The sequence below is a fragment of the Erythranthe guttata genome, chromosome 1 (genome assembly GCF_056151865.1).
Source record: "Erythranthe guttata isolate IM_541 chromosome 1, IM_541, whole genome shotgun sequence".
Taxonomy (NCBI): Eukaryota; Viridiplantae; Streptophyta; class Magnoliopsida; order Lamiales; family Phrymaceae; genus Erythranthe; species Erythranthe guttata.
The window spans coordinates 3136910-3150000 of NC_142533.1; the positions used below are offsets into that span (position 1 = coordinate 3136910).

The window sequence follows — 13091 nt, forward strand, 5'->3', positions numbered from 1 at the left end:
TCAAGATGGCCAACATCGATCCCGTAAATGAGGTAAAAAAATACGTTTTAGTGTGATTTTTTTCGATTTTCAGTCGTTTCGTGTAGAATATCACGAAATTATTCAAGTCATTTCGTGTTGTTTTGCACGAAATGAACACTTTATTCGTGTTTTCCAGTCATTTCGTGTACAATACTACGAAATTATACCTATTATTTCGTGTAAAGTCACACGAAATAGCAGTAAAACTGTTTTGTCATTCATTTCGTGCAGTACTATACTAAATGTATGAATACATTTCGTGTAAAATTACACGAAATGTATGCATATACTTCGTGTGATTTTACACGAAATACCTAGTATTGTTATTAATTTTTTTTGTGCAAGTATCTAACCTTTTTTTTGTATTTACGCAGCCATATGACGACAATTTGTATTTTGATCCCTCGGTTTTGGATAAAAAGGAATATGAAGATTTCTCTCACTTCTTCCAAGTTGATATTGTGTTCGGCAGTAGGGAAGAATTAATCAACTGGGCGAAAGAAACTGCAGTTAGTCATTGTCACCGTTTGATTTGTCAGTCTAGAAGGGAGAATGCACAGTACATGACGTGTGACAAATACGGACATGGCCGACAAACGAATATCGATGTGGAAGATCCTAGAAACTCAGGAACAAAAAAATGTGGTTGTCCGTTCAAATTGATTGGCAAAAGGTCAAGGTTTGATGAATTATGGCGGTTGACTGTCAGCGATGGCAGGCATAGTCATCGTCCGACTTTGTTTCCTCACGGACAAGGTACGACTAGTCGTATAACTCCGCAACAGAAAGCAAGAATTAAAGAATTGCGAAATTCTCACGTGAAGCCAATGCTGATCATGGATAGACTGAGAAAAGATGATCCGACGATACAAACCTCTATGAAGCATGTTTACAATGAGTTGGCCAAGATTAAATCTGAGGAAATGGAGGGCATGACTGTTATTCAGTTTATGATGCATAACTTTCAAAAAGGCGAGTATCGATATTGGCATCGCGTCGATAGTGAAACGAGCAACACGATTACAGATATTATGTTTGCATGTCCCGAATCTATTCAGTTATTACGGTTGTTCCCGTATGTTATATTGATGGACTGCACATACAAAACCAATAAGTAAGTAAAAATTACGATTGTTCAAATTATGATTATTGTGTTTTAATGTCTTGTATTGTTTAAATATGTAAAAACAACATTGTTGTAGGTATGGAATGCCTCTTTTGGAAATAATTGGGATAACTCCAGTTGGGAGGAATTATACAATTGCTGTTGCATTTATGTCGCATGAAGATGCAGACACCTACGAGTGGACTTTGAATTGTTTGAAAGAGTTGCTAGATGGTGTCGAACCTGATGCGATCTTGACAGACAGAGAGTTGGGTCTTTTGAAAGCACTGCCAAATGTCTTCCCATTTTCGTATCATATGTTGTGTATATTCCATATAAACAGAAATGTTGAGGCAAATGCGACGAAATTTATGGGAGGCAACAAGGACCAAGGTCTAATATTCCGACGTGTGCTGTGGGCTAAGCTGGTGAAATCAGAAACCGAAGAAGAGTATCATTACAATTACAATGAAATTGTTGGACGGTATGCAGGGTATCCTAGGCTGATACAGTATTTGAATGATACGTGGTTGATATACAAGGAGAAGTTTGTTCGTGCCTATACTCGCAATGTGTATCATTTTGGCAACACGAGCACCAACAGGTATTACATGTTTTAGTTATTTAAATGATAAAAGATATTATATAAAAATAATATTTATTTTGTAATTTGATTGTCGTTGTATGCTCTGATTGTTGTTGTAATTGGATAGGGTGGAGAGCGCTCATTCTTCAGCGAAGGGTTGGTTAAATGCTTCGACCGGAGGTCTGGATAACGTGCAAGGCAAACTTCGGGACCAAGTTTATATCCAAATTAGTGAGCTGAAGTGCGATTTTTCATTATCATCCAAGATAAGGAAGCATACTGCAGCATGGCCGTGTTTTCAGGGTTTGATTTGTTATGTTACGCATCTGGCATTAGAGAAATTGGATGAAGAGATGGAGTCCCCGGCGATGCAAGATCCGAGTATTTGCACACACTATCTTTGGAATACTCATGGGCTCCCATGCGCGTGCAAAATTGTGCAGAAAATGGAAGATAATGACACGTTCGTCATTTCAGACTTGCATCCATTCTGGAGTACCATGGCAGTTGAGCCTTCGGAGCTACCTGAGTATCAAGTAAACCGCGAGGAGATTGTGGATAGACAGATTGATGACCTGAATTGCAATTTGAAGAAGATGAATTACACGAGTAAGATAAATGCCGTGGCCTCATTGCGTGGCATCGTTTATCCGTCTACGTCGCATCTGTCCGAGCCATCATTTGTTAAGACCAAAGGACGACCAAAGAATAACTCGACAAAGAGAGACCCTTCTGAATGGCAGTATCATATTGATGAGGAGACAATTAAGTCGTCGTGTGGTTCCAAGGGTCGCCAAACCTCATCTGGTGCAAAGATTCCTAAAACAAAGGTTGAGAGAAGCACTGATGGAACGCCTCAATCGAAGATGAAAGGTCGTGGTTCTCGTATTCCCACACAAGAATCTGCTGCCCCTACAATACCTGCACATGAAGGAATCGACTTTTATTCTTTCGTGCCCAGATTTATGGTCCGTCTTATTCAAGATTATGTTAACGTGATGGCGGATGACAACTGTGGGTACCGGTGCGTTGCTCAAGCCGTGTACGGGGATCAAGAAAGATGGCCGCAAGTGAGAGGGGAGTTGCTTATTGAGTTATACGAGCATGCTAGTGTCTACACGGCGATGTTTGGCAGTACCGGATACGTTGAGGTCATACGCAAGTGTGACTGGACCTCAGGGCCTTGTCCACAAGCTTATTGGATGGACATGAATGAAATGGGATTGGCCATTGCTACCAGATACAGTGCATTAGTGGTACTTTTGACTCAAGTAGGGAGTATGACTTACCTTCCTATGTTTGGTAGTGGTCACTTATCATGTATGATTGTTGTGACATTGCACAACAATCATTTCATGTTTGTTAATTTGGTCGCAAATAGTCCACTACCACCAATCCATCCGGCATGGGTACACCATAGAGCTAAAAACTTGAGGCACTTACTCAAAACGTACAAACCCCGACTACTCTTGTACGAACAATTAAAGTCTGGTCGGTAGTTCAATTTGTAGTTGTATCTGAAATCTAGTTCAATTTTATTCGTATTTGAAATTTAGATCAATTTGTAGTTGTATTTGAATTCTAGTTCAATTTGTAGTTGTATTTGAATTCTAGTTCAATTTTTAGTTGCATTTGAATTCTAGTTCAATTTGTATTTGTATTTGAATTTTTAGTTATTTCGTACTGAATTTACCGAAATGTCACTTCATATTTCGTGGAAAAATCTACGAAATATGGTCTTCCATTTCGTAGAAAATTCCACGAAATATGGTCTTCCATTTCGTAGAAAACTCCACGAAATATGTTCTTCCATTTCGTGTACGTTTACACGAAATACACGATTTTTTTTAATCTAACAGTTTCGTCCTTCGTGTTCTATAACAATAAACACCGCTATTTCGTGTGAAAAGACACGAAATTATTGAGTGTATTTCGTGTAATAATACACGAAATAGCGGGCGAATTTGGTTTTTTTTTAGGAAAGTTACAAATGAAATAAATCGCACTGCAAGCCGGTAAAAACCGCACTATGAATAGCATTTCAGTTTTTTCTTTGATTGCAGATTTTATTTTTCTCCTTGTAATTGTTGTTTTTTATAACTAAAAATAATTTTAAAAAATTACCTAATTAAATAAAAAATTCCTTATAATTTTTATTTTGATTAATTTTATTTTTCAAATGCTAAAACTAATAAAAGGCTTAATTAATTAGAAGCTTCTTTTTAAAAAAAAATAAATTTAATAAAAATTTTATTTTTGATTTTTTTTATAAGAAAATTTTAGTTGAAATGAATCATAAATAAACATAATAATAAGAGTATCGTGTTTCAAAAAAAAAAAAAAATCAAACATGAGGGTGTTTATTATCATGTTCTTTGATCAATTAAAATTTTCTTATAAAAAACTAATTATTTTTTAATTTTTAATTTTTTTAATTTTTTTTATTTCTAATTTTAAAATTAACACAATTAAACAAAATCATATTTGCAAAAGAAAAATTCTTCTTTATTAATTTTAGTTGTTGAAAAAAAAATAAAAACTTGTAAAGAAAAAGGTTTATTAATTAAGTAGTTTTTTTTTAGTTATTAAAAAGTAAAAACAACAAATTGAATAAAGAAAATAAAAGAAAAAAAGGGACCCTTTATTATTTTTAGTTGATGAAAACAAAATAAAAACTTGTTATAAAAAATGTTTATTTATTAATTAAGTAATTGTTTTTTTAATTTTTTTAGTTATTAAAATCAACAAATTGAATAAAGAAAATAAAAGAGAGAGGAACAGTGGTGGTCAAAACACGTGACACAACAACACCTTCTTGCCCATCTTTGGCCAATAACAAACTGACAAGTGGCGGCTTCTTATAAAACGCAACTTCAATTGACGTCTTATTGTAAAACTGAAATTATTTCAAAATCTGTTCTATTTTTGCAAACAATTGGACCAAATGTCCTAGAAAAAAAAATGGCCCTAAAAATACAGCATATCCTTTTTTTTAGATGAAAAATAGAAGTATATCAATGGACCTAATTAAAAGACTCCTAAAAGTATTGGGTCGGGCCTACCCATTCGACTCATTTACACTATTAAATCGACCCAAGTATTATAAGTGGCAATGTGATAAATTCAATTATTATTTTAGTTATTATTTGTGAAATGCTTTTTTGGGTTTTAAAATTGCTATTTGCAACTCATACCCCCAAATCAAGCCAAATTCATCGAAATTTTGAGAAATTTTAACTCCTAAACGTTTTAATTGCATTGGGCAGAAAATTTCGATTGTAATTGCATGTTAAACAGCCATAAAAATCGAATTTTATGGCTGTTTTTGGGGGAAAATTGCGCACAGTGAACGCCCAAACTGGGCGTTAACCAGCATTTTTCACGCCCGATTTGGGCGTGCCAAATACTGGTGAACGCCCGGTTTGGGCGTTCGGTTACAGTATGAGCGACCGGTTTGGGCGTCCGGGTCCGGTTTGGGCGCCCAGTCTGGGCGTTCAGCAATGTATTTTTTTTTTTTTTTAGTTTTTTTTTCTATTTTTTTAATTTCAGTTTTACTCATTTCAATATTTTTTTATAATTTCAATTTTACTTATTTAATATCTTTTTTTATATATAATTTCAATTTTACTTATTTCAATATTTTTTTTATAATTTCAATTATACTTATTTCAATATCTTTTTTTTTATAATTTCAATTTTACTTATTTCAATATCTTTTTTTTTATATAATTTCAATTTTACTTATTTCAATATTTTTTTATATATAATTTCAATTTTACTTATTTCAATATCTTTTTTTTTATATAATTTCAATTTTACTTATTTCAATATCTTTTTTTTTTATAATTTCAATTTTACTTATTTAAACATCTTTTTTTTTTATAATTTCAATTTTACTTATTTCAATATCTTTTTTTTATAATTTCAATGTTACTTATTTAAATATCTCTTATATTTAGATTTGTCAATACAATAAAAATACTAAGTTCGACATAATAAAATATTAAGTTCGACATAATAAAGTACTTAGTTGGACATAATAAAGTACTAAGTTCGACATAATAAAGTACTAAATTTGACATAATAAAATACTATAATACATTAAATCCGATAAAACTAAACTAAATCAAACACTATTTAGAATATCCCACGCTTGACGTCTACCTCGCATTGTGTTGATTTCCCTGAAAAAGGCGTAAAAAATTAATAAAAAAATAAAAAGCAAAAAAACCGGGGGAGGGGGGCCGAACGCCCAAGCCGGTCGCCGGAAGCTGTTTTGCACGCCCGATTTGGGCGTGGGTTGATGGTTTACACGCCCAACTTGGGCGTGTAAAATTGCTTGGGGCGCCCGGGTTGGGCTTTCGCCCTTTCTGTCCAGATTTTTCGAACCAATAATGTGTATCACGATCTTCATCCGATGAGCTCATTTGTGTTCGTATATCACTTCAACAATATGATTTTAGGCCAAATTAGTGACGAGAGTGATTTTTTCTAGAGAGAGAAACAAAAATAAGTATGAATTGCAAATAGCAATTTTAGGAACCCAAAAGGTAAGTCCCTATTATTCTTATAATGATGTAACACGCGACAAATCATAAAGGCGTACTGAGTACACTTACATTTTTGTATAACAGCTTGCAAATCATGTAAAAGAAGTTATGTAGCACGGAAACTTCAATTTGTTAACGTTTCTGCATTTCGGACATGTTTTGTGTCGGACGCTCGAGGACATCCGTCGGATACCTCATGGGCCATTTTGCAATTTCTAAAAAAATATAAAAATATTTGAATAGCAAATTTTCAAAAAAAAATTGTTGTTTCTCCAATTATTTACACGATTTAATGATCAATTGTAAATTGATAGTTGATAGTAAAATTATTTTTAAATATGTTTGTGTGAAAATATATAAAAAGAATTTATATATGAATCAAAATTTTATATATATGTTTATGTAGCATATTTGTAAATATAGTCTTATAATTTTAATATTTACATGTTTGCCCCAAGCTACCGCATCCTAAGTTTTTGGATATGTCGTTTCCCATGTCCGTTTCTCCGTTTTCCTGTATCACCGTTTTCGTCTCCATGCTATATAAATTAACGACGTAAACCACACTAAGTTAACCATGTGTGACAAGTTCGAGCTATCAATTGATGGCAAAGTAATTCAAAGTTGGATCAATTGACACATGTCTATTTGTGTGGATATGTTGATAATATAAGCATTAATATCTAATACCAATAATATAGGCAATATTTTTACTATCTAGATTTCCTGCCAATTATAAGTATTGCAATTATGTAGATTTCCTGCCAATAAATATAGGCAAAAAGTTGTGATTTTATGTAGATTTAGTGATTTACTACCAATAAATAGGCATGTCAGCTTGCTCGAGTTTTGACAAAAAAAAAAAAAAAAGATTTATTGACTTCATTAGATTTTTTTTTTTTTTTGATAAATAAATAATTGCATTTAACTAAAATATTTCCGAAAAATGTATATTTAAAATTGAATTGGGAAGGTCCAATAAGAGCAAATAAAGTTTGGGCTACTAATAACGATTTTCAGTTTGGGCCTAAAAGTAGATCAAAAAAGAAAAAAAAAGAGGATAAATCACAACCGACTCCTCTGGTAATGTCTATTTACAAAAAAACTCCTCATTTTTATATAACTACATCCGTACCTCAGTTTATAGATTTCTTATATTAAAACACTTTTGTAGGGTACGTAAGAAATTTACAAATTGCAAGGACTGAATGTAATTTTTGAAAAATAAGATTTTTTGTAATTATGTTTTACGTCATGGAGCTGATTGTAATTACCTAAAAAATAATATGTTAGCCTGTATAGAAGTATAAAGTGGAAATCAGATGGATCAGATTGGAATATTCTTTTTTTGGAATCGGCTTTGGAGTACTTATTTCTGCGGCTCTGATCCGTGTACGAGTGTGTGCAAATGTATTATTTTTGTTTTTTATTCGTTAAGAATAAGTTACTTCACACCATAATTTGAAAATCATCTTGCAATAATTTTTTTGTGTTTATATTGTATTAGACATTCTAAATCTAAATTGTGAGAACATTTCTAATATTTTACAAAATAACTTGTAAATTAAACTTTGTTTCGAAAATACAATACTTACAAAATTAATCGTTTAAAACAAAATTTTCATCATATTCGCAAATATCGCACACTTTTAAGAATAAACAATTATTCGTAACGTTACTCATAATCAGCAGCAGCTTCTATTTATTTCAAAACTCTTACAAACACATAAAAATATGATTTTTCTTTATATAATAATAATCTTTTTAAAATAAAATTCATAACACCACCTTCATTCGACTGAATAAATAATAATTCATAACGTTACTCATAATCACCGGCTTCTACTTATTTAAAATCTTTTACAAACACATAAAATTATGATTTTTTTTTAAATAAAAAAAATAAATTCAAACACCACCTTAATTCAATTGAATTAAATTCAACGACTTTTCATACAATAGTTGACCTAATCCCATAAATAACGGCGACCTCAAATTTGTTTGTTGGATGCCACCGCGACACATTACAGTTTCGTACGTGACTCAATCTCAGCCGTTAAATAGTCCACGACTCTCACCAATCATCAACTCCGTCAAATCCACGTCGGACACCACCCCCCTCTCTCTCTCCTCACTCTCTCTCTCTCTCTCTCTCTCTCTCTCTGCAAATCCACGGGACAACGACGCAACCATGTCGACGATCTCACGAACAAAGCCCTAATTTTCTCTCTCCACCCGAATTTTCCCCCAATTTTGTTTCGCCCAATCATTCATTGACCAATTTCAGAAATTCTGTTGAATTGGAGTTGGTTATCTCCCGACTCATTTTCAGGCGTAATTTTGACTCGGAAGTTGCTTTGTAATCGTCAAGGAGTGGGGGTTTGAGCTGGTGTTAGCTGAGTTGACGCGCTGATTCTTGTTGCCGAGTCAAGGCTCGTTAATTTTTTTTTTTTAATTTGCGGTATAACTTTTTAAATTCGTTGAAGTGCGCGTTTCTTATCTTCGACGAACTCGTGTTTTATGCTGATTTTTATGTGGCCTTTGCTGAATTGTTTTTTTTATTCTTGTGTTGTTGTACTTCTTTGCTTTTGGGGATGATTTGTTTTATATCTATTGTTGTTTCTTCATGTGGATAGTTTACAGCTTAAACCTTCTTACTCCAACTGAGAGAACTGTTGATTTTGATGATTGTAACTTTCATCAGCGGATTAGAGGGGTGTTCGTTATTTTAGTATAATTTAGGGGTGTTCATGTGCATGATTACTTGTTAGAGTTACGGAGGAGACCTATTTTTTGTGCAATTTATTTTTTTCATTAAAAAAGGTGCATCCTATACGTGGTGAAAATAGGGGAGAGTGAGGATTTGAATCATTGAATCCACCTTTAATAGTCGAAACTAGGTAACATTTGTCGTAATAAGAGTTGGTGAAATCTTTTTGTCTCGGGATATAGTTTTTATTGAACTTCTGTACTGCAGTGAATGATTGTAACGTGATACCTTTGTGACAGGATGGTTTGAAGTTGAGTATCGAAACAATAATAGGAATAGGAGGAAGTTTAGTGTAAACCATGGGTAGTAGTGAAGTCGATAAATCACCCAAGGATGGAAAAGAAGCGAAGGAGCCGAAAACTTCTACTCCACAGGTAATTTTTTGCCTGTGAACTGTCGGATTTTGTTTTCTTAGTAGTTTTCTCATATTTCAAAATGTTCCATGTTTTTTCGAATTTTCAGGAGCAGACTGCTCCAGGTGCAGTTGCTCCGGATTGGTCTGGTTTTCAGGTTAACATTTTCTGAAATATATCGATTTGGCGTTTCCCTCATTAACATCTACTAAGTTATTGTTTCTTTATTGCTGTTCTACAGGCGTATTCTCCTATGCCCCCACATGGGTTCATGGCATCAAGTCCTCAGTCACATCCCTACATGTGGGGAGTCCAGGTATGGTAGTTTTGCGGCCTTATTTATTTCAATTTTCAAGGATCATTAAGCAATCGTTATTTTTAAATTGACAAATTGGGAATACATATCCTTATATAGCTAGACACAACTGAATTCTACGTAATGATAGTGGCTATTCCCTGCTTGAATCCTTGTAAGCATGTCTCATTACCTGATAGCTGAAGTATCTCACTATCTCAACTTCACATAGGCATAACAATGGATTTTTTTTTGGGAAAGATGTGATAATTTTTTTAAAAACTGTATAATTATCTTATAGCTAAGGCGTCCAGAGATAACACGTATTTGTTCTCATAAAATGATGGAAAGCAGGGTAGTTTGGGAAAGTTGATGAGCTTTTTACCAACATCATAACCTTGTTGCCCAATATGGAAGTAGGAAAACATTATCAGGGCTGGTCGAGGCCCAGAGGACGTGCGCTGTCACTATCACTATCAAACTATTTCCTGGGTCATGGGATTTTATGGTCTACTTTTTTGCTTATCATGGTAAATGAGGAATAGTTTCGTCAAGAATATATACTACCAAAACAACATTAAAAATGATCAAACCCCTTTTGGAAAGCAGAGTAGCATCCAAACAGGATCCAATTGTTGTGGAACTTGTGAATTACGGATAGAATTATACTACTTCTAGACTCCAAATATATCCATCTACAAAAAGTTCATCCTTCATGTGATACGGGCAATCCATTAATTTAGCACTAGGTTCCTCTAGTTATATATCTCATTTTACTCCAATCTGAGCCTAAGTAATTGGCATTCTTAATTTTGCTCTTTGCAGCAATTTATTCCACCCTATGGCACTCCACCACATCCATATGTTGCCATGTATCCCCATGCGGGTATATACGGACATCCAAATATGGCTCCGGTACATTGTCAACATTTTTTTCTAATTCGATTGTTAAGATCATGCTCTTCTGCTTAAATGATCATAACTTACTTCATTTCTTTAAACTTACTTAGGGATCTTATCCTTTTAGTCCCTTTCCTATGCCTTCTCCTAACGGCATTCCTGAAGCATCTGTGAGTCATCATAGCACTTATGTTAGTTTTCTAATTATGGTACTTAGCAAGTTATTTACATGAAATGATAACCATTTTTTCCAAATATATGTGAAGGGTAATGTTCCAGGGAACATGGAGGTGGACGGCAAGTCATCTGAGGGGAAGGGAAAACTTCCCATCAAAAGATCCAAGGGAAGTTTGGGCAGTTTAAATATGATTACGGGGAAGAATAACGAATCTGGCAAGAAATCGGGTGCCGCTGCAAATGGTGCGCATTCTAAAAGGTACGGAGAACTCGGGGAACAGATAAACTGAAGGGATACAAATAAATGGCTTTTAGACTTTTACTGTAAAATGAAAGTCACTCTTGTGTAATTTGTGACTGATTCTCATTTTGGACAAGATCCTAGGAACTGGTTTTGACATAAAATATCCCTCCTATTATTTTTTATATGTTTACTCGCAAATATATATATTTCATAGGCTCATTGACTAGACTGCATTTCTTCTCTTCTTTTTTGCTTCTAGATGATTCTGTCCTCAAACTTTTGATTACTTAGTTTACCTATTAAACAGTTTTGAGAACATAAAATTATCTGGGGCTTTCATGACTTTTTTGATAAAATTTGCAGTGCCGAGAGTGCGAGTGAAGGTTCGTCTGAAGGAAGTGATACAAATTCTCATAATGTAAGTTTATATAACGCAGTTGCATACACGAGTTTTACAGAAATTTAGAATCCCATGCATTAATTTTGTACAGGTCTGCCCATACATCTGTTGAGAAGTGTTACTGTTGGCATATTTATTTTGCTGGGATGTCCTTAGATTTGAATTCTCCCTTATCAGATATTCGCACTTGCTTTGGACGAACAAGTAGTTTATTTTATTCAAAACACCAGATTACAAGTAATGAACAAAAACACGTCACTGTATAGTGGTTCTGGTGGTTGCATTAAGTTTGCGTACATTTATAATTCAATTTATATTTTAAATCAGTCATATCATATCATGAAACTTAGAATAGGCGAAGATGGGAATATGCAAAATAAAATTTGAAGGAAGGAAAAACTGCAACTCTGTTTTTCAGAGAAATAAAACCTCAATTCAACCCTACTTGTCTATCTGTACTATACAGATTGAACATTAATTTTACTGAACTTTTAATTTACTTTTATCTTGTTGCAAGCAGCTGTCTTCCATAATTTCGAACAATCAATTCGGACTTAGATCAGGTGTTTGCTTTATGGCAGCCTAGAAAACTTAGGATCTGTCCAGAAAGCAAAATCACAGAAAAGAGACAGTTCATGTTCACACAGTTTGGTCTTCCTTTTGGTTCCTATATTGAGGTTTATAGCGAAAACAACCTTCACATTTGCTAAAATCTCTGGTTCCTAATAATGTATTTGGAGTCTACTTTTGATTCTTAGCTATTTGCAACTTTGCAAATATTAGCATATTTTCACATGGTTAAAATGTCTGGTTCCTAATACAGTATTTCGAGTCTACTTTTGATTCTTAGCTATTTGCAACTTCGAAAAGAATAATGACTTTCTTCTCGTTTATCCTCTTGACTTTTTTCTGTTACTTTCTACAGGGGTCCCAAGCTAAGTCCGGTGGCCAGATAGATTCAGGTACGAGTCTGAGGATTTTTCCTTATTTAGAATCTCAATCAGTTTTCCTCATTCTTTTTTATGACCTTTCTTATTCATATCTTGCTACAACAGAACCCTCTCAGAATGGCAGTACTGGTCACAGTTCTCAAAATGGAGGACCAAATACATCTCATGCAATGGTAAAACAAACAATGGGCATGATGCCAATTTCAGTGAGTGGTGTACCTGGTCCCACTACAAACTTAAATATCGGAATGGATTATTGGGGTGCCGCTGCCGCACCATCTTCTGGTATTCCTGCAATGCGGGGTAAGGTTTCTGCTACTCCAGTTGCAGGAGCAATGGTCACTACTGGATCACGAGATAGTATACAGTCACAGCACTGGGTTCAGGTTTTCCTTTCTTCTACTATCCCCTCTACCTAATAATGTGTGACTTTTTCTTTTTTTTTTTAGTCGACAAGAAATTTTTTGTGCACATGTGGGCCAGCTCGTTATAAATGCTTATTTTCAATAGATGAACACCGTTTTTTAGTTTTGACATGTAGAAAGGAGATGCACCACGGTATAAGAATTGCTTGTTACATTTTTCTTTGTCCTGTCTAAAACAATTACGAGTAGTTACCCTCTATTTCTCTTGGGGATGGCTAATATGAATTGTTTCTTTTCCAGTATAGATATTTCATGAAATAGGCAATGCTTGGTAAAATATAGGCACTATAATCTTCTTCACATTGTTTTGTGTAA

General features: G+C 34.0%; 3 protein-coding genes across 4 annotated transcripts in view; all 3 read left to right on the plus strand.

Moving 5' to 3' along the window:
• The first annotated feature begins 5 nt into the window (after window positions 1-5).
• LOC148772587 (uncharacterized) lies at window positions 6-1139 on the plus strand. Its single transcript, XM_088820472.1, has 2 exons — window positions 6-32; window positions 396-1139. Exons 1-2 carry the CDS (start codon window positions 6-8, stop codon window positions 1137-1139), a joined length of 771 nt encoding a protein of 256 aa, XP_088676598.1.
• LOC148772588 (PKS-NRPS hybrid synthetase cheA-like) lies at window positions 351-9328 on the plus strand. Its single transcript, XM_088820477.1, has 3 exons — window positions 351-1730; window positions 1840-2968; window positions 9272-9328. The coding sequence occupies exons 1-3, from the start codon at window positions 1231-1233 to the stop codon at window positions 9326-9328; spliced, it is 1686 nt and encodes a 561-aa protein (XP_088676603.1). The 5' UTR covers window positions 351-1230.
• Window positions 8227-13091, plus strand: part of LOC105973732 (bZIP transcription factor 16) — a 5962-nt gene continuing 1097 nt past the window's right edge. The window contains exons 1-10 of one of the 2 annotated variants that reach the window (XM_012998771.2): window positions 8227-8723; window positions 9272-9406; window positions 9495-9542; window positions 9627-9701; window positions 10506-10595; window positions 10691-10750; window positions 10847-11016; window positions 11365-11419; window positions 12327-12363; window positions 12457-12737. In XM_012998771.2, coding sequence (XP_012854225.2) covers window positions 9332-9406; window positions 9495-9542; window positions 9627-9701; window positions 10506-10595; window positions 10691-10750; window positions 10847-11016; window positions 11365-11419; window positions 12327-12363; window positions 12457-12737 — 891 coding nt within the window. In that variant the 5' untranslated portion in view covers window positions 8227-8723; window positions 9272-9331. The remainder of the gene's footprint in view (window positions 8724-9271; window positions 9407-9494; window positions 9543-9626; window positions 9702-10505; window positions 10596-10690; window positions 10751-10846; window positions 11017-11364; window positions 11420-12326; window positions 12364-12456; window positions 12738-13091) is intronic. The other variant, XM_088817295.1, reaches the window with a different exon arrangement.

Bases quoted from the DNA above. Each gene is read 5' to 3' on its own strand.
- LOC148772587 (XM_088820472.1), top strand. From the start codon at position 6: ATGGCCAACATCGATCCCGTAAATGAG. The intron at 33-395 runs GTAAAAAAATAC...GTATTTACGCAG, and splicing joins ACATCGATCCCGTAAATGAG to CCATATGACGACAATTTGTA.
- LOC148772588 (XM_088820477.1), top strand. From the start codon at position 1,231: ATGCCTCTTTTGGAAATAATTGGGATAACTCCAGTTGGGAGGAATTAT. The intron at 1,731-1,839 runs GTATTACATGTT...GTAATTGGATAG, and splicing joins GGCAACACGAGCACCAACAG to GGTGGAGAGCGCTCATTCTT. The intron at 2,969-9,271 runs GTACTTTTGACT...CCTTTGTGACAG, and splicing joins CCAGATACAGTGCATTAGTG to GATGGTTTGAAGTTGAGTAT.